The sequence below is a fragment of the Sturnira hondurensis genome, unplaced genomic scaffold, assembly GCF_014824575.4.
Source record: "Sturnira hondurensis isolate 20B ecotype Veracruz unplaced genomic scaffold, ASM1482457v3 Scaffold0005279, whole genome shotgun sequence".
Classification (NCBI taxonomy): domain Eukaryota; kingdom Metazoa; phylum Chordata; class Mammalia; order Chiroptera; family Phyllostomidae; genus Sturnira; species Sturnira hondurensis.
In genome coordinates, this window is record NW_028077910.1 from 17,121,939 (window position 1) to 17,142,173 (window position 20,235).

At 43.6% G+C, this 20,235-nt stretch overlaps 1 protein-coding gene across 2 annotated transcripts in view; it reads right to left on the reverse strand.

The window, feature by feature from the left end:
• The window catches only part of KCNAB1 (potassium voltage-gated channel subfamily A regulatory beta subunit 1), a 312,471-nt gene that overhangs the window by 62,772 nt on the left and 229,464 nt on the right, over positions 1–20,235 (reverse strand). For both annotated transcript variants that reach the window (XM_037046673.1, XM_037046674.1), the window contains exons 3-5: positions 10,475–10,512; positions 5,621–5,700; positions 3,234–3,278 (exon numbers count right to left, since the gene is read on the reverse strand). In XM_037046673.1, coding sequence (XP_036902568.1) covers positions 3,234–3,278; positions 5,621–5,700; positions 10,475–10,512 — 163 coding nt within the window. The remainder of the gene's footprint in view (positions 1–3,233; positions 3,279–5,620; positions 5,701–10,474; positions 10,513–20,235) is intronic.

The following is a 20,235-nucleotide window of genomic DNA, read 5'->3' on the forward strand; positions in this document are numbered from 1 at the left end:
CTATCCAACCATTCCACTCACAGGCAGGAATTGACTACATGGAAATATGAACAATGAAGTAAATTATAATGGGCAATAAGTAGGAATAAAATTTCTACAAGTGCCTTATTGAATGGAAATGTTACTTTAGGAAAATAGTCCAAAAATCCTTATCTTAAGGTAATAAAATGTGCAAATCCTGTCAGCAAACATAGTACTTTCTCAAAACCATACCCAAAGAGAGGAAATTCCATTCTGATCGGGGAATGAGAAATAGGTCTGGAGAACTATGGTCATATAATTCACAATTGGGAAGCTCTTAGCGTATTTTGGTTCTCTGGGTATGCAATTCAATTGAACTCATCTAGAAAAAAATCATTTGTGACTCAAAAAATCATTAAGACCAAACTTAGGGAGTATTTGCCATACGGCATTTATAAAATTTCATCATCTGTAGCGGTGACATAGCGGGACCCTCAGGTATAAAAGCCTCATGTGGTTGATGGAAACCAATGGGGATAGCGGTGACAATTCTGACAACGCGGCTGCTACAAGAAGGATTTGTAGAAAATGTCAGCAACCCATCCCACTGAAGTTAATTCCCTGAAAAATAGTGTGAATCCCCGTAACGGAAGGTCTCCAGTTACAAGCATCGGGAGACTACACACCCAGAGGAACTGATACACTTCCCAGGTCGATCCTTGAACCCTGTGAGACCTAGTAGAGAAGTGACCTGCCAGGGGGAGCCAGGTCTCCTTTGGCAAACATTTTCAGAACTTCAGCAAAAGGCTGGACGAAATATTATTTCAAAAAATGAACTCAGCCCTCTTGATGATTCAGAGCCTTTGGGCCTGCCAAAGCTGCACATTCTCCTCAGATACAACTGCCATAGACTTACTCTTCCGAGTCGGGCTTCCTGTAAAATGCTAGGCCTATGTGGCTGTGCACACGAACGCTAACGTTCAGACAGCAAGAGTAGACAGCAACCTGGCAAATTATCCTTCACTTCACAGGAGCATTTAGAATGGGTGAAGAATGATCACAGGGATGTTTCACTTTGATGCAGAACAGCCTTCAAAATACCTTCGCACTCCTTATGTCACTTTGCCAGCATGACACCTTTTGAACAGCTATGACAGGTGGAGAAACTCAGACTCGAAGAAGGGAAGTAACTCGTCCTGGGCAGCACAACCAGCCAAGTGATGGCACTGGGACTAGAAGCTGAGTATGTCCGAGTAGAAAGTGCCTCTATGGGCTCCACGCTATGATAATATAGTTTATCTTTTCACCAGCTTTCTGCTGGCTGCAGTGAACAGACACCAATATTCTGTGGCCTGGTGAGAGCTTGACTTTTTATTTGCAAGACCAAAAGGCAGTTTGTGGAAGATGCATATTAATCTACTTTCTCATAGGCACAAATAGGGTCTGCAAACTATGGAGAATGATGGGTACATGTTCTCTGGGCAGCCAGGGGGAAGGAGCCACAGCACTGACACGCCCCCTCCTGTTTCAGGGGTACTCGGTTGCCCACCCCTCGCTGCAGAGTTCACTGGGCTGCTCGTGGACTCATCTCCAGGGTCTCTGGTATAGGCTGAACTGTGTCCCCAGACAGATATGTTACTAAAGTCCTAACCCCCCGTACCTCCGAATGTCAGCTGATTTGAAAATATGTTCATCACACATGTAACTAGTTAAATGAAGATGAGGTTGTACTGGAGAATGATGAGCCCTTCATCCAATGTGACCAGTGTCCTTATAAGAAGACACAGACACATACTGGGGGAGAAAGCCCTATGATGACAAAGGCAGCTGCTGAAGAGCCGGCTGAGGAACACTGACAAATGCCAGCGCCCCCAGGAGCTGGGAAGAGGCAAGCAGGGATTCCACCCAGAGTTTCAGAGGGAGCGTGGCTCAGCCCAAACTTTGATTTTGGACTTCTGGCCTCCAGAGCTGTGAGAGAATAAATTTCTGTTGGTTTAAGCCATCGAGTTTATGGTACCTAGTTACGGTAGCGGTAGGAAATCGATAGTCTCTATTTGGGCAGTGGTGGGCGGACCAACGTACTGAGTGGGAAGGTAACTCAGACAAGGTGGGGAACTGGGTGGGAGCATGAATATTTTTCCACACTTACTGTTGAATACTGCCCTTTCTTAACACCTTTACTGTCCCTGGAGTTGGGGAGGAAGAGAAGCCAGAGGGAGAAATTTGGTCACCAAAATTTGTGGACAATGCCATAAATTTCTGTTTTTCTATTTCCACAAGGCCCTGTATTCCTACCAAATACTTTTCTAAGAGTGAAGAGATAATAGCCCTAAGAACATGTGGAGTTCTGTTTGACCCTTCTAGTTTCCCCTCCAGAGGGAGTTGAAATACTTTGTGGAATGGCATAGTAAAATCAGTCTGACCTATACTCTTCAAGAATACCCCCTTTTCCTGGACTACATTTTATACAAGCTGTGTATACATGCATGGTGCAGGGTTCGCTTTGAACAGCTGTCTCACTAATACTGTTGAATTGTTATATATTTGGCCCTCACTGGAGATTACACCAGAGCAGAAGAGGACGCCAAACTGGTTCCCTGGTCTGTGTTGGGCTCTGTCTGACTCTGCACTCATGTGGGGGAGGAAGTGGGAAATGACACATATACTGAAATGGAGGGGACTGTCCAGCCCCCCAAGATGTTATGGTTTCCACTATTACCACTGGCTTTGGCTACAGGTGAGAGGATGGGACATGGCCCCTTAAGGATAGAAGCTGAAGCACTTTCTTGAATGCCCAGGCAACAGGGCTTCCTGGATACAGGGGAGACATTGGCAGATAAAGCTTTGGGGCATTTATACCAAGGACTTCTTAGTTCATCATTTCTTTGCATTCAGAGTTGTGCATAAAAGGAGCAGTGAAAATAAATGTGTGTATAAATAATCAGCTCCTGTCAGCTAGCTTCCTTCACTGAAGTACCATAAGTGGCAGTCATAAGCCATGAGAGTGTCCCTTTCCCTTAGGGATGAATACCTCCAGAACATTCCCTCCTTCTCAGCTCAAGCCCAAGGTAATTCATTGTGACTAGTGACTAGTCAATAAGAGTTGAAGCACAAGTAATTTTCAAACCACTGTAGATCATTTCATTACTAAGAGTTGACTTTTTTTGGACAACCCTTTGGTCAGTTGTCATCTACTTTTGTTTTTCATTCTCTGGTACAAAATAATGACTGTCTTTTTAAAGGCAGGTGAGTGATGAGGGTGAATGCATTACCTCCAGCCTTTCTTCTTGATGATGCTTCCCAGAATCACTTCAGCCCTGGAGGGGGAAACACATAATGTCTTAGGAGGCAGGGACCTGGGAACGTAAGAGTCAATCCAAAACACCAGAGCCATCCCTTGTTTGAACTCTCAGAGCCTCTATGTCCCGAAAATAGAAACTGTTCTCGGCTGGTAGCACAGTTTCCACCGTTTCTGCTTGCGCCTGCAGAATCCCGCTCCAGAGCGTTCCCGGAGCACCTGCCAAACTCTGACTCGCTGGCAGGAGACCACCCTGTGGTCCTGAGACTGAGAAACAGTGAAGTCACTGGCATTTTGGTGGTGTTAAATTACTGACCTCATCTATAAATGTCCTGCTTGGCTGCATCCAAGGGAAGTCAAGGTTTTCCTTCTATTTGCTATGGTTTCCAATTGTGAGTGGAAGACAGTGAGACCTCACGCTGTTTAGATGGACAATATTGACTCCTGGGAGATCTTGTAGGAAAAAAACAGCCTGTGCGTGGGTGTTGATGGACCAGATCCAGGACTGCAGATGCAGTGGCCCACGTAGAGAATGTCCTGGGTTCCAGTGACAAGCACTGTCATAGAAGCAGACCATAAGGAGGTGTAGGAAAGTGTCCTGCCCGCACGAAGGCTTGGTCAAGGAGAGGTATACCAGAGATATCCCCACAGTCTCCTCCATATCTCCCTAGCCCAGCTCGTACCCAGGCTTGAAGAGACTAAAACTCTCCCCTAGGTCCCTCCCGGTGAGACCAACGCGTGAGAAGCAGCTGTGCTCTCAGAGCTTTTGTGAATGGGGACGTCAACGAAACGAACACTTTGTCTATTACGGTGGGAGTCGTTGCTAATCAGTATTGTCTTGACTCGAGGGTTCTGTCTTTATTGGTGCATTTTTAGGAGACTGGCAATAAGCCACAATGCAGTTTGCTATGGAGCACACCCCACACAGGCGTGCGTCGAACGTTCCGCAGTGTTCTTTGCTTCCTCCCCTCCTGTCTCTCCGGTAGTCGCCTTTGGCAACCTTGGTTTTCGCAGCGGGAACCTATCTCAGTTACACAGTGACACTCAATCAGTAATTAACCAGGACTCATCATTCTTCACAGTGGGAATGCAAACGGGGCTCTAACAGACTTGCTCACCACTCCTCCCTTTTTCAACCTTGGCCTCACTCGGGAGTGAGCAGAATTCAACAAAAGAAAAAAAAAAAACCTCCAAGAAAGAGTGCGATGTTGAAAGGAGCAAGGCCTTATCAACTTTATTTTCCTTCCTTGGACTCAACAGAAAACATCAGGGACATGTGCTCTGGGCCTCCCTGATGGTCGTCAAACGCAGGCCTGCCCTTGACGGGGAGGACACACACGCAAGGAAAACGTACTCCCCCAGGCAATGCTGAGCCTGACTCAGCACGCCCAGCATTTTCACTGTAATTCTCACCCGGAAGCGGGGGGCACGCGGCCTGCAGGTGATCATGTACCTCAGCCCTGTTAGCAAATGGTGGAGCTGTTCAAGCCGCTGTGCAGCTAGTTAGTTCCTTTCAGCTCCTGCAGCTGTGTCCATGTTCACAGCAGGAGGCCAAGGTACTCCCATTCTGTGCTAAAATGTGCTTGTCATGCTGGAACCCGGAGGACACAGACCTGGAGCCATGCCTGAGGTCAGGTCACGTCACCCGTGTGCTCTGATTTAGCAAGAGCCCTGTCCTAGCTCCCAAACCTGCTCCTGTGTCCCTGGGAAGGTTGTAACTGGGTGTAACTTCTCCAGCAAAAGAAGTGAGGCTTCGTGGCAGCCTCCTTCTCTGTCCTCTGACTGGGGTCTGAAAGGCCCCCTGTAAAGGATATTGGATTTCTTGGCATCTTTGGGGATCCCTCCTTTAATCTCTGATCTACCTGTAATGCTACAGGGAGGGACAAGCCTGCAAACGGGAAAACCAGTTCCTGCTCCCTGCAGAGAGGATGGCCCAGTTTCCCTTGGGGGTTGAGAAACTATGAGATGTGGTTATGAAATAACCACAAGACCAGCCTTTGAACAACCATGCTGGAATCTGTTCATGTATTTGCTCTCTCATACATTGAACTAACATTTATTGATTCCACCACCACTGCTCTGGTCACAGCCACCTCCACCCCTCATGTAGACCACGGCAACTGCTTCCAGTCCACCCTTCACACAGGAACCAGTGGTGGGAAAGTTTGGGTGGGCAGAGACGGCCGGAGACGGCCCATATTCCAAAGTCCTGGTGATGGTGGTGGAAGGAGGGGAAAAAGCAATGCCATCGACTTGTATGACAATGACAGGCCCTTCTTGCCAGTATGTCAGCAATGGTTTGGGCAGAGTCCCTTGGTTCTAAGAACACTGCCCGAGGGACACAAACAGGTATTGACTTACTTTCCAGCAGCGTAGACCTCGGCAGTATCAAAGAGATTAACTCCACTTTCATAGGCGATTGTCATCAGCCGTTCAGCGACCTACAAGAAGACGCAAAGGTCAGTCAAAAAAGCCAAATGCTTTCCAAATCTGGGAAGCAACTTTGAATCCTTCAGTGGTCTTTAAGAACACTAAAACTGCTCTCATCACTCCTTGCTTTTCTCAGTTGTAATGAAGAAAGAAAAAAAGAAGGTTCAGCCAGCATATACAGGGTAAATGCATCCTTCCCCCCCAGACACAGACCGGGCACTAAGGGATTTCCTGTAAATGCCAAGATAAGGCAGCACAGCGAGGTGTGGGTCGATTGTTTCTCACTATGCTTGGAAGACCTGGTCTGACAACGTTCTCTTTGACACCAAAATCTCTCTGACAGAGAGGATCACTAGTACTGCAGCCAGCTCCATTTCTCGTCTTTCACCAAGCCAATAGGTTGCAGCACCGGGGTGACTTGTGACTTAAAACGCCCGTGCCTTTTTTCCTCATGGCTCAGCAGACTGTTCTGGGAACCAAAGGTGAGCCAGAATGGTGACTGCACATCTCAGCAAATCCCCAGACACAATTACAGAGCGGCCAGCCAGCTGAATCCACTCGCACACAGAGGAGGGAGTGAGGCCCAGGGGTTCAGCTCCTCACTCTCTGCCTGTCAACAGACCTCCAGGCTCCTGTCCCTTCCTTTGTGCTGCTGATTGCAGATGGGAGGTGTGACGAGAATACAGGGACCACTACAGAGGAAGAGCAATAAAGAGAAGTGGAGGGGGCCATTTTTTCATTTACACTTATTAGTCAGTTGAGAAACGACACACCTCATAAATAATTAAAATTGATTTTTCCATTATGTTTTTTGATGGTGGGCTAGAGTTGCTTCATCAACATTTCGAAGATAAACTATTTTCCTGTTTTTCAAATTGGCCAACCAAGAAAATTGTTAGGCTAGCAACATGGCTCCCTACAAATACTTTAGAAAAACAGCAGTAAACGCCCTATTACTTTTAAGAGCTATAACTGGTTGTAATTTTGTACTATTGTGACATTTACTCTAAATAAAGATTGAAAGTTAAGACAAATATGGTTTTTTCCAAAGTGACTATTCTGTGTTTAAGAAATTATCATGCTTGTATCGTAATGTTCTTGTGCTGTATCACGTGGCATAGTGGGGGATTATGACTGGGAAACGTACATAATAAAGTGTATAGAGAGAGAAACTTTAAGATAAGAGAGACTCCTAGATAGAGGTTAGACTGATTGCTGAGAAGTTTCCTAACCAAACACAGCATTTGAAGACCCCAAAGTGGAATAATGAAATCACCAAACTAAGTCAGAACACTGACTTCTGGTCTTGAGTGAACCACTTACTAGATGAAGAAACTTGAGCAAGTCATTTGAACTCCCTGCATTTCAGTGTCTTCATCTGCAGAATGAGGGTGATTCTGTTCAGGCCCCATGGAGCCCAGAGGCCCAGAGGAAGCTCATCCCCCGTTTCCCTAGACTTATTATTCTAATTGAGGCCTAGAGATTCTATGGCTCTCTTACTACTAGAGGTTGAAGCTCATGCACAGAGAAACACAGGGCCAGTCACTGGGAAACGGAGTGGGGGCTACTGACCAAGTCAACCCTGAAGCTTGCTCTAGGTCTACACTTCTAGTGTGCAAATTAAAATAATTTTTTCCTTTATCGGTTAAACCAATTTGAGTTGAGTTTTTTATTACCTGCAATTAAAGGAAGCCTAAGTACCTTACAGATGAGAAAACGCAAGTAAGACTCTGAAAACTAGGTGCTATAAGATGATAATGCACTCTTACCATTACTAAAAGTATTAATCACATGAATAACATCCAGTTTGGCTTTATAATGAAGCCAAATCTTCTTTGGGAGGCACCTCACAGCAGTATCTAGTTTCACGTTTGAATCCTCTTGATAATATCCCTGTCAAGTGGCTATTCAATACACGGTTGAACCCTGCTGCTGGTGGGGGTGTCATCACTTTCAGAGGTAGCAGCACGTCACCTGGCACATCACAGTGTGGTCACCCCAGGATCCCCTGTTCGTGTTTGCTTTGTGCAGAGCTCGTCTGAAGCCAGAGAGGAAGTAGGGAAGTCTGCGGAGGTGAACTTGTTGCTATTGGTTTGTATTTTTGGAAATAAAATAAATGTGAGCTTGAGCACCACAACCACTGATGTGGCTGGTCTACCTGTGCCCCACTTCCTCCTCCTCGCTGGCATTCTCTCTGCAGGGACGTGGTGGGCAGCCACAACTGTCTCTGGAAGGACAGTAGTTATTTGATCTGCATCTGAGGTGAGGCCTGCTCCAGACACTCACGACAACTTGATAGTGTGGTTTTTAGAACCGTGATTTTGAAACGATCCATTTCAGAGGCCAGCCCTGTCCACTCTGACCTGGAGCAAAGCTGGGCTGACTGCAGCAGAGTGGCTGGCTCTGTAAAGGGTGGAGCAAGGATGAAGGGAAACTGATGCACTCACAGTGGGCCCCTCTGCTCTGAAATGGGGCAGACCTCCTCCTCTACCTGTCACCTATTTTGCATGTAAGTCAGTGGTCATTGCTCTGCTGTCTGTGAACTTGCCTCTGTGCCTGCCCCACATACCCTAACTGATGCCAGTCAGAGGGCCCTGCAGTGAACCCTCTGATGAGTGCCCAGATCCTCCTTCAGAACTGAAGGATGTATTCCTGTAGCTGCTAGGAATCCTGGCCTTCAAGCTATCGGCTCTGTTCGGAAATTGCATATGACTGAAGAGAGTTGATTAGCTCAGTGTTGGACCTACTTCCCAGGACAGGCCTATTTAATGTTTGGTCATACAAGGGATATAAATGCTCAGTCCTTTTGCACCAGCTTGGGGCAATTCTGCATGGCCATCTCAGCTTCAGAGCTCACCATGGCGTCACCTGAGGTCATTGCTAAGACTGCATCATGGCTCAGTTTCACTGCCCAATTCTGCTTCCTTCCCTGCCATGTGTTGATTCTGAGATCACTTCCTAACACTGTTCTGCATGCTAATCTCCATCTCAGAATCTGCTTCTCAAGGAATCCCCTGTGAGACAAACCCTCTATGGTGACCCATGCCCAACACTGGGAATAGGCATTCAGAGTGGTAAGAACGTGCAGATATGTCTTCTCCTCCTGGGTGTATTAAATAATGCTGGTGATGTTGGGAGCTGTTGAAAAGACCCCCAAGTCCCCCATACTTTTACTTAGGGGTGATAGTAAAAATTGCCTTTATGAAGGGCTTGTTCTAGGCCAAACACCGGCTCAGCACTTTACAGGCATCATGTCATTAATCTCAACCATGGTCCCACTGAGTAGGGGCTACCATCTGCATTTCACTGATACAGCAACTGTTAGTAGATGTAAATGTTAGTAACTGTGGTTAGTCAGTGGTGGAGCGGGCTGGATCCCATTGCGTGTACCCACTCAGACACACCACCCCTGACCCTCAGTGGTGCTCCAGGCAGGCAAGGAAGGATTGGAGGGTCTGCAGGGCATTGCCAGCTTAGCTCACTGATGCCGTGAAGGTATGTCCTTTGTTAACATTTTGTTTTTTAATCACAGTTTTAGTTCAGTATTATTTTATGTTAGTTTCAGGTATACAGCAAAGTGGTTAGCCAATTATATATTTTGTGAAGTATTCCCCCAATATTTCCAGTACCTACCTGGCACCCTACATAGTTATTACAATATTCCCTATGCTTTATGCCCCCATAACTATTTTATAACTATCAATTTGTATTTCTTAATTCCTTTATCTTTTTCACCCAGTTCCCTACCCTCCCTCCCCTTTGGCAACCACCATTCTTTTCTCCGTATTTATAACTGTTTCAATTAAAAAAAATTTTTGTTCTATCATGTGGTACTTGTCTTTCTCTGACTGACTTCATATAATATCCCCTATCAGGGGTGTCCAATCTTTTGGCATCTCTGGGCCACACTGGAAAAAGAGGAGTTGTCTTGAGCCATGTATTAAATACACAAACACTAACAAAAGTTTTTGTTAGTGTCATACAAGTCGATGGTAAAAGCAAAAAAAAAGTTTTAAGTAAATTTGCAATTTTGTGTTGGGCTGCATGTGGCCCGCCGGCCACAGGTTGAACACCCTGCATCTAAGTCTATCTGTGCTGCCACGAATAGTAAGATTTCACTTGCAAGTGTTCCTTAAATCCAATGATGAGAATATCACCTTGATAAGCACTGTTTTGAATGTGTAAACACCTAAAGGAATTTCATGGTAAATATAACTATATTATAGCTGCCATTTTTTGAGTGTCTGCTACCTACTAGTCAAAGGGCTGTATAAATGTTTGATGGGTATATCATGGTTAGTTCTTCCCACAGACCTTGAAGGTCCACACTTTTATCCCTTTTTACACAGGAGAAACTGAGACTCAGAGTGGTTGGATTAACTTGTCCAAACCATTGGATTTACTTGTCCACACCTGTCCTGGTTTGCACAGGACTGAGTGGTCCCATGCTAAAATGAGAAAGTCCATGCCAACAGGGACCAGGACGGTCACTCTAGGTAGAGCTAAAACAAATAACAATAGCAGTAAAATCTTTCCAAAAAGGGACTAATATTCATCCATACTGGTTGCTTCCTTATCAACTGACTAGCACATATAATACATTGGCAGTCCCAAGGATTACTAGTACAAATGGGAAAAACAAAGAAGATAAAATTGAAAATAATCTTTGAGTCAGTCTTAACCATTTCCCATAATTAAAACGTTGTCCTTGTTGAATGCCAGAATCTCAGAAGAATACTCCTGAGATTACGCTCTCTGTGTTTTCTTTGATCAGCACTAACTTACCTCATCTGAAATTTGACCTCCAAATGTCACCCATGTTCCTAGAAAAGATGAAATATTTGCACATTACTTATAATCACTCTTTCTTACAACAAGACTATTTCACAGATTGTTTATGAAAGTAGCTGGTTGGGGGGCATCTGCGGGCTGAGGACCAGCCTGCCCTCCTCTCGCTAAGCCGCCCAGCAGGGGTCTGCAGGCCCCTGGAGGAAAGGATTCTCTTTCTGCGCCCACAGGCACCACGTAAGAGCAGCCCAGTCTTACACAGTCTTTCTCTGCCGGTAGGGGACCATGAAAGCGAGTGTGCAAGACGGCAATGTTACCATGCCTACTCTGGCCACACCCCACTCTTGCTCTCACTTAGCAAAGGAGCCACCAGTTCTGAAAGTGAGGGTAAGATCTTGGTTAGGGTTCTTTCCTTCTTTGTCTCCACCAACTGACTCTGTTTTGTATTCCCTCTTACCTTTCCAAAGGAACCCTCCCAAATGTCTTTCCAGTCCCTACTTCCAAGCCCCAGCACAGGACACTTAACCACCTTCTCTGTTGTGACCTGCTACTCCATAGTGGAAATCTCCATTGGCTTGGGGCCTGGAGGGGGGGTAGTAGCTGGAGTGAGGATTGGGAAGGTAAGGAAAAGAGACATAACCAGCAGCCAGGTTTGTCTTTGGGAAGCAGGTGGGGAGCAGACACTGCATGGGCTCTGCCACTCTAGTTTATGGTCACTTCATTCGTTCCTTCCCTCCTTGATCCATTTTTTTGAGTCCTAATTACATGCCAGGAAACACATTGCACCCAGGTGGTAAGGACACTGAGGTGATTGATCCATTTTGCCCACTGAGGCAAACACAAGTCAGTAAAGGAGGGAGCGCTTTACCTACACTGGAGAGATGTGGCACTCAAGAAGAACCTCCTAGAAGAGGTGATACTTCGATTGAATCACAAAAGAGGTAATTGAACAAAGGAGAAAGGGACAGGCACTCAGCTATAGGTATGAGCACAGGCAAGGCAAGGAGGTAGAAAGCTTTAGAGTGTGCTGATGAGCTATGACGTGGGCCATTGGGCCGAGCGAGGGAATGTGATGCAGAGAGAGGGGTGGCAGGAGTCAGAGCGGCCTGGGCACAGTTCACATTTGTGGGCAAAGAAATGTTGTGGAAACTTTTTCCATTTCATAACAACAGTCATAGCTACTGTTTATGGAACACCTTCCAAATGCCAACAGTATCCTAAAAGCTTCCTAATCATTTTGACAAACTTAACAAGGCAATTTTACTATTTCTATTTCCAAAAGAGAACTCTAAGATCAACCGACCAATAAGCGGAATACCCAGCATTCCCCACACACGCCTAACTCCAAAAAGGATGTCCTTTTTATTGTATCTCACTGCCTCTAGAATATTCCCAGATCAGTTATGGCACTAGAATTTCATACTCCATAGAATGTTGGTTGTACCTTCTCTCTTCTTAGTTCCCAGAGACTAAAACAAAGGTAAGCTATTATACTATTAATTGACTATTGATTAATTGATTAATTGGCTATTATACTCTGTATCCCCAGACGCCGCAGATGGGCAGCCAAAATGCTGCACTCACTTGCCGACTAACACAATGGTGACCCATTTGCTAGTTTAATAAGTTTTGAATAAGTTATGAACATTTAAATGATTGGGAGATTTTCATTTCAAATGATTGATTTCCAGTTTCTTTTAACAATAGATGGCTGGTGTCCCCACAAGGCAGACACCCCTGAATCCGAAGGCCAATGTTCTCTATGGGAAGTCCATGCCCTCTAGAGTTAGTCAAAGTCTGCACACCTTCCTTTGTATTTTCAACACTGAAATCAAATGCAGTTGTTAAAATCTGCCACGTGTTCATTGCTATTTTTATCGTAAAATTAAAAGAAAAATGAACTTGTGCATCTCCTAAAAACACACACACAGTTGAGAATTTCAGGGAAAAAAATAGGAGCACTTTTTGGGGGTGGGTGTGAAGAACATAAAAACAAAGACTATTTGCACAGAAAAATTACAATTGAAGGCACCATGACTGGTGTACAAAAAAATGGGTGTTGAGAAACCTAATGAACTGGAGAAATGGCAGTGTTTGTATTTCAATGGGAGTAAGAAGTGATTTGCTGTGAAATGCAGTTCTTTATTAAGTGAAAAAATTGCAGGGACATCAAAACTGTTTTACAGACAATGTTTTTATAAGAGTCTCTTTTGAATGCAGCAGAAATGATGATGTGTCCAGGGAATAAACAAGCATTTGCAGATTTTAGTGTAATCAGAAACATTCTAGCTCAGCATGTTAAAAATATGGTTGAAAACTTTGAGGATAAGTTAAATTATTGGTGGCATTTTCTATTGCAGCAAATGAGAACACAGATATAAATAATAGCACACTGTTAGCTATGTTGATTTGTGATGTTTTGAAGTTTCAGAGAGGGCAAAGGACTTTTGAACAAAAAATCCTACAAGGCAAAACCTCAGGAAATGGCCCACTTTGTGATGAGAAAGGTCCCAGCCCAGCGAGTGTAGGATGCACTGGTCCAAGTTCTGTGTTAACTGCAGACAGGGCTCTCACAAAGGCTGGAGCTGACATCAGACCTGTCATCCATCAGATTCCTAGGTGGCAGTATTTTGTAGGGGCACTAAACAATGAAGCCTGTAAGTTCATTAATTTTCTCATTCATCAGGAGTTGCTATGGGCTAAAATGAGACAAGCCATGAGTACAGTAATTAATACCCTGAATCAGCCATTCTTCTATATCTTGGAGCAACATCAGGTCAGTGTCTGCTTGATGAATATGTTGGCTTATTTGTACTAGATGACGGAGATTTTTAAAATGCCTCATGTCATCAAAGGGAGTAGTCCCATTTCCACGTAGCATCAAAGACTGGCTGGAAGTTCCAGGTTTCCTGCTGATGTTACAACTCATCTACACCTTCTGAATATTTTTCTATGGGGGCATTCACAAGTATTTGGATAAATATCTCTCATTTGCTTCTCTTTGTTCTGACAAAATAGAGTCTTTGGGAAATTCAGTTGTTGAAGAATAATTCCATCCACTTTCCTATATTACAGTCAGTTTCCAAAAGTGAAATTGATAGCCTGAAATTCATTCTTTGAAACTGGGCCATTAATATGGGATTTCAAACTTTATGAAAATAAACCAACACTATTTGGCTTAGCTTTTAAAAAATATTTTCTTTAATATTTTTAATATTTCTTTCTTTAATATTTTAAAAAATATTTAAAATATTTTCTTTAATATTTTAAATATTTCTTTAAATATTTATTTCTTTAATATTTCTTTTTAAAATATTTTCATCCAATTTCTATTCTTTTTTTAAAGATTTTATTTATCTTTAGAGGGGAAGGGAAGGAGAGAGGGAGAGAAATATCAATGTATGGTTGCTTCTTGTGTGTCCCCTGCTGGGAACTGGCCTGCAACCCAGGCATATGCCCTGACTGGGAATCGAACTGTGATCCTTTGGTTTGTAGGCCCATACTCAATCCACTGAGCTATAACAGCCAGGGCCATGGCTTAGCTTTCTTAATTGATTTTTTTACAGATTTTTGATCTAGAGAGCCCACTGCTGGGACTATATACCCTTAGAATCCTGAATCACCAATTCAGAAAAACCTATGCACCCCAATGTTCATAGCAGCATTATTTACAATAGCCAAGTGCTGGAAATAGCCTAAGTGCCCATCAGTAAATGAGTGGATCAAAAAAACATGGTACATTTACACAGTGGAGTACTACACAGCAAAACGAAAGAACTCCTACCCTTCCTGGCAGCATGGATGGATCTGGAGAGCACTACGCTCAGTGAAATAAGCCTGGAGGTGAAAGACAAATACCATGTGATCTCACCTATAAGTGGAACCTAATCAACAAAACAAACAAATGAGCAAAATAGAACCAGAGGCTTGGAAATAAAGAACAAACTGACAGTAACCAGAGGGAAGAGGGGAGGGGGGGAAATGGGAGAAAGAAGGGGAAGGGGCAAGCAAAGGAACAGGAATAGAGGACTCATGGGTATGGACAATGGGGGGATTGTCTGTGGGAGTTGGGGAGAATGGGGTAAGGGTAAAAAATGGGGAAAGTGTGGGACAACTGTAACTGAACAACAATAAATGTAAAAAAAAATCTTATGGCCTAAAATCTTATCTCAAGTGAATAAAAAAAGGAAGCAACATATTATTAATTGACAAGGTTTGATTGATGTAAAATTTTTTATTAAATAGGCAAATATATTAGTTCAAAATCAATCTTGACTGCATTAAGCATTTACAGATTAATAGGGTTTTGGAAATATATTTCCCAAAGAATTGTCATTCTGATTAAGTGCAATGAATGTATTAAAGCAGCCTGCCTAATTGAATATGAAATTCAAACTAAATGCAACATTATATTTATAAACAACTATAGCTGTAAAGTACAATAAAACCAATTACTGTTAGGAAAAAAAGTTTGTTTATTTCTTTTTAGAGGGAGAGGAAGGGAGGGAGAAAAACGTTGATGTGAAGAGAGAAACATCAGTTGGTTGCCTCTTGCAAGCATCCAAACTGGGGACCCAGCCCAAACCCAGACATGTGCCCTGACTGGGAGTCAAACGGGCAACCTTTCTCTTTGCAGGATGACACCCCACAGGGCTCTTACTTAATTTTTGATAGCACAAGTGAAGGGCTATGACTCGAAGTACTCCAGCTGTAGTTCAAGATGGCATTGGAGACTAAGCATGACAACACTGAAAGCCAGCACTGTACGCAGATCTTGGAGGAGACCACCCTACTTAGAGGGCCATTTACAATAATTCTACCCATGCTGGGAAGAGCTTATTTTTATAAATATGGATCTGAAAAGTGAATCTGTTTGGGGTGTTTTTTTTTGCAGGTTTTTTTGTATTTCTTTTTAATTTTTTTAAAAAATTATTTAATTATTTTTCAAGTACAGCTTTCTGTCTATTACTCCCATCCCATCCCACCCCCCGTGCTTCCCCCCTCCCTCCCATTTCCACCCTTCTCAGTTGTTGTGCATGTATCCTTTATATATGTTCCTCTAAATCCCTCCCCTATTTCCCCTGAAATCCCCTCCCCTCTCCACTTTGGTCACTGTCAGCCTGTTCTCTATTTCAGTGTCTCTGGTTATATTTTGCTTGCTTATTTGTTTTGTTGTTTAGCTTCCTGTTAAAGGTGAGATCATATGGTATTTGTCCTTCAACGCCTGGCTTATTTCACTCAGTATAATGCTTTCCAGTTCCATCCATGTGAAAAGCGAATCTGAATAAAACTGCCCCTAGCCCCAGTTTAAGTCTTTAAGGCTACATACCACACATGACGGTGAAAAACTACAGGGCCTGCCTGGCATTTGGTACAGAATCAAAGATATCAGATTTTTAATTCCAAATAGAAGCAGTGATGAATTGTGAAAAAATAGTCATAGTTAATATTTTCTTTTTCAATTATTTATAAAAAATTAGTGTTAAATAGAATATAGATAACATATATATTTACAGATGCATTAAGTAAGACATGTGCATGATAACATTTCTGGGACTTTGTTCCACTTACGCTCGGCTCACTTTGCTGAGGCTGGCGACCTACCTGCCCTTTAGACATTTCCTACTCATCTGTTTTATAGTTATTTGTTTCCCAGCTTTGTATTTTTCACTAGGGTTAAACTGCCTGAGGGTTAGTTTCATTTCATTCATCTTCTAATCTCCACAGCCCCACAACAGAAGCGAGTCCTCAGTTAAATTAAATTGCCTTTTGTTCTGTCATTAATCTACAAAACACTGCATAAATTGCTGAGCAAACCAACACACTTTGATGTGAAGAAACACGAGTAACGCTCATCAACAGTCCTAGTCCTGAGGTGATTAACATGTTTCTCTGGGTCCCTGGGCATCCTCCCAGCGCTGCCTCTTGGACAAGGAGTAGGGGGTCTTCTCCCTGCCTTCTCCCATCCCTCGGGGTGGGGGGCTATGTGTGGCACATTGTAGGCAGGGTCCACCCAGCCACCCCCTGAGAAAGAGTGGCCACTTACAAATAAGATGTTTTCTCTCCATCAGGAGAGGGAGAGAGCCTTGCAGACAGGGGGACTCTGCCCGAGTGACGTTATCCTCAACTGCCCACCTCCACAAGATCCTAAGGTGGTTTATTAGTTAGTATGATTGTCAGAAACACTCTGTTTTCTTAATCGTTTTTCTGCCTCTAATGAGAACACACCTTCCTGAGACTTAGGATGGCATGTGATTATTTCACTGCGAAATCTCAAATTAGCGGGGTGCTATTTAGAAGGTAATTTCACTAAACTGACACTTATTATATCTAACCTTTTAAAAGCAGAGGGAGTATCAGGAGATTTGAATTGCTATCTTATCTTCTGATGAGACGCCTTCCTGCACTAAGGAATATATGCTTTGAAAAACTCTGTTTGGGTCCCTGGGCATACACCTACCATGGCATAGAAAAATGATTGGCAAAATGGAAACAGAAAAAGAAACCTGCCTTTACACACACATACACACCCATCCTGCTTACTTAGTCACTTTGCTGGTGGTTTACTTCTTGTCATTCATTCAAGAAACATGCTGATATCACTTAAATGATCTCCTTGCTGTTTGGACATTTAGATGTAACAATGTTCACAGAGGCTACATTCCTGGCCCTTTAACATCTTACATCACTACAGTGCAGGTATCAAGCCGGGAAACTAGATTGTACAGTATTAGTAACTAAACCACAGACCTTTGTGGGATTTCATTGTCCTCTTTTCTGTTCCAGGATTCTATGTGGGACCCAGCGCCACACTTAGAGTATGTGTCTCCTTAGCCTCCCCTGATCTGTGATAGTTCCTCCATCTTACCTGGTCTTTTGCAAACTGGACACTTCTGAAAAGTACTGATCAGGTACATTATAGAACGTCTCTCAATCTGGGTTGGAATCCATTTAAAACTATAGATTTGGTGATGTCTTTTTCTCTACTGCTCTTTGACCTGCTATAATTTGGATGGTTTTTAAATAACTATCAAGAAGAAAATACACAAATGCAATTGTAATATTTATTATACTGCAACTAACTTTCCATTCAACCAGTATTTGAGTCTCCCCCGTGTGCCAGGCATTGTACTTAAATTACTATGATTCAACAGGAAGAAAACCTGGTGATTACTTCTCCTTCCATGGAGCAGAATTATAGTGAGAGACAAAAATAAGGAAAATAAGTTAAATATATATGTTCATATTTGGAATATTAACTTTATTTTAGGAATATTGAAGGAGTTTAATATTCCTTTATTTTAGGAATATTAAGTTTATAAATAAATATAAATGTAAGTATAAATAAAATATAAAATGCACCATGTTTATGGATGAGTGTTAAAGGGAGTCATTTTTATAAGACTAGGGTATATGCTGAGATTTTAGACAGGGTGGCCAGATAAGGTTACAAAGACAGAGGCTTTTGAGCCAAAGAAAGTGAAGGAGGGTGCCAGGCAGCCATCTTTCAGAAGAGCGTTCTAGGGTGTGTGTGGGTGGGGAACAGGTATGGGGAGGATGGGTGCGCTTGCTTAGAATGTTCAAGACCAGTGAGAGAACCACTGTGGCTAGAGGAGAGAAGGTGAGGAGGTCCAAGAGGCCATAAGGAACAGACCATATGGGGTCATGTTAATCAATGGAAGGAACTTGCAGAGACCAGTGAAGAGTTTTGAATAGAAAGTAACACCGTCTGACACCCCTTGAACAGGACTGCGTGCTGTGTGTGCTGCTGAGGACACACCTCCAAGGCTTAGGCTGAAGCGTGGGCAGCAGGTAGGAGGCAGGTGTGATAAACCAGGTGAGATGTGACAGCGGTTTGGTCCAAGGTGGTGGGAGGGAGGATTGTGAGAAGTGCTTGAATTTTTGATTAAAAGAATGTACAATGTGACAGGTGAGACTTCAAGAGCAAGCACCAAGGTCAGAGCAAGGGGGAGAAGAAAGAACCAATTCAACACATTTCACCATGGATTTAATTATTTTAAATTTTGTAAGTAGAACACATGTCACTTCCAGGTTAATGTCGTCAAGGTACATGTAGTCACATTGTGGTGACTAGTTATTTATTCTGGAGGTGTTTAGCTTCGAGTTATTTACTAAAATTTGTTATATCCCTGAAAAATTTAAGGTTGGAGATTCAAATCCCAGATCTCACTGGACTTAGACAATACACTGGGCAAAATTAATGTGTTTACCATCTCATTCGAGTACAATTATTCCTAGAGCCAAGTGAAGTTGGAGGGGGAAGCAACCCACCACATCTGTGGAGAGCAAGAAACAGAGTGTGAGCTCAGGACCAGTACTGATCTGGAGAAGGGGCACCAAACTGTTGGCCACCCCGTGAGGTCAGGGTCAGGGCATCACCCTGTGTGTACTTTCTCCTCTGGGCTTTGGGCTGAGTCTCCTGAGAATGTAACCCTTCCCATGTATTTACATTCATATCCTACTCATTCCTCAGGACCTGGAACCTCAGCTCCTCAGTCTAGTGTTGCTGTTTAACACTTCCCCTGCTGAGTCAAAGCAAGCATTTTAGGTCTCAGTTCCATTAACCCTGTGACCCTGAGAAAGTTGTGATTTCTAGTTTGCTTAATTTCTAGTTTCTGTGTGCAGAAAATTAGGGACCTTAAGCCCTGAGTGATGTGGCTCATTGGTTGGGGATCATCCTGCAAAGTGAAAGGTCACTGCTTTGATCCTGGGCAGGGTACATGCCTGGGTTATGGGTTCAGTTCCTGGTCAGGGTGTGTACAAGAGGCAGAAGATGAATGCTTCTCCCTTACATCAGTGTTTTTCTTTCTCTCTTTCTCCTTGCCTTCCCCTCTCTAGAAAAATAAAAAAATATATTTAAAAAAAGTAGGCACCTTAAACTTCCTTTATCTCTGTAATTTCGCGATTCTGCGGTTGGACTTTGAAGGGAGGGGTGGTTTCACTTTCTCTTCTGCTACTACTTCAAACAAGCCGCTGTCACCACACTGACCACACTGCAGCGTCACTGCCGTATTTATTCTTGCAAATGACTTCCCATCAGACTGCAACCGTCCTGAGGGCAGGGGTCAAATTCAGTCTCACTTTTTGACTCCAGGCGCTGAAGTGAAGCCTGCACACAGCAGGTGCTTCATAATCATTTGTGGAATCAGTAAGTAAACATTTTAAACCACGAGCGTTCTCGCTCTGGTGAGAAAGCATCTCTGACCCGAGAGCACCTGCATGCAGTCTGTTGGCGGTTTCCCCCACTCACCATCTGGGATGAGTGCTTTTCAACTCTGGCTGCACATTTGAATATCCTGGGGAGCTTTCAGTAGTTCTGCTGACCTGGTTCCTCACCAGACCAGTTCAATCAGGATCTCTGGGAACAGGAATCTGGCGTCAGAATTTTAAAAATATCCTCAGAAAATTCTAATTGCAGCCAGGGCTGAGCACCACAGTTCCAGATTCTTCCTATAAGCACATTTCAGTATCTCATCCTTTCCTTTACACCCTGGCTGGCCTTTCTCCTTTCACGGCCGTCTCCATTGTTCAGAGGTTACGCAACTTGCCCAAAGTTCAAGTATCTAGTAAGCAGTGGAGCTGGAGCTGGGATTTAAATCTAAGCAAACGTATTGCGGAGTCCTTCGTACCCCCAACCAACTTTCCAGTCTCAATGACAGGACGGTGTGGAGCCAGCACCGTTCTTTCCATAAGAGACCCAAGTTATACAGGTACCTGCATGTTCATATGGATGCGGG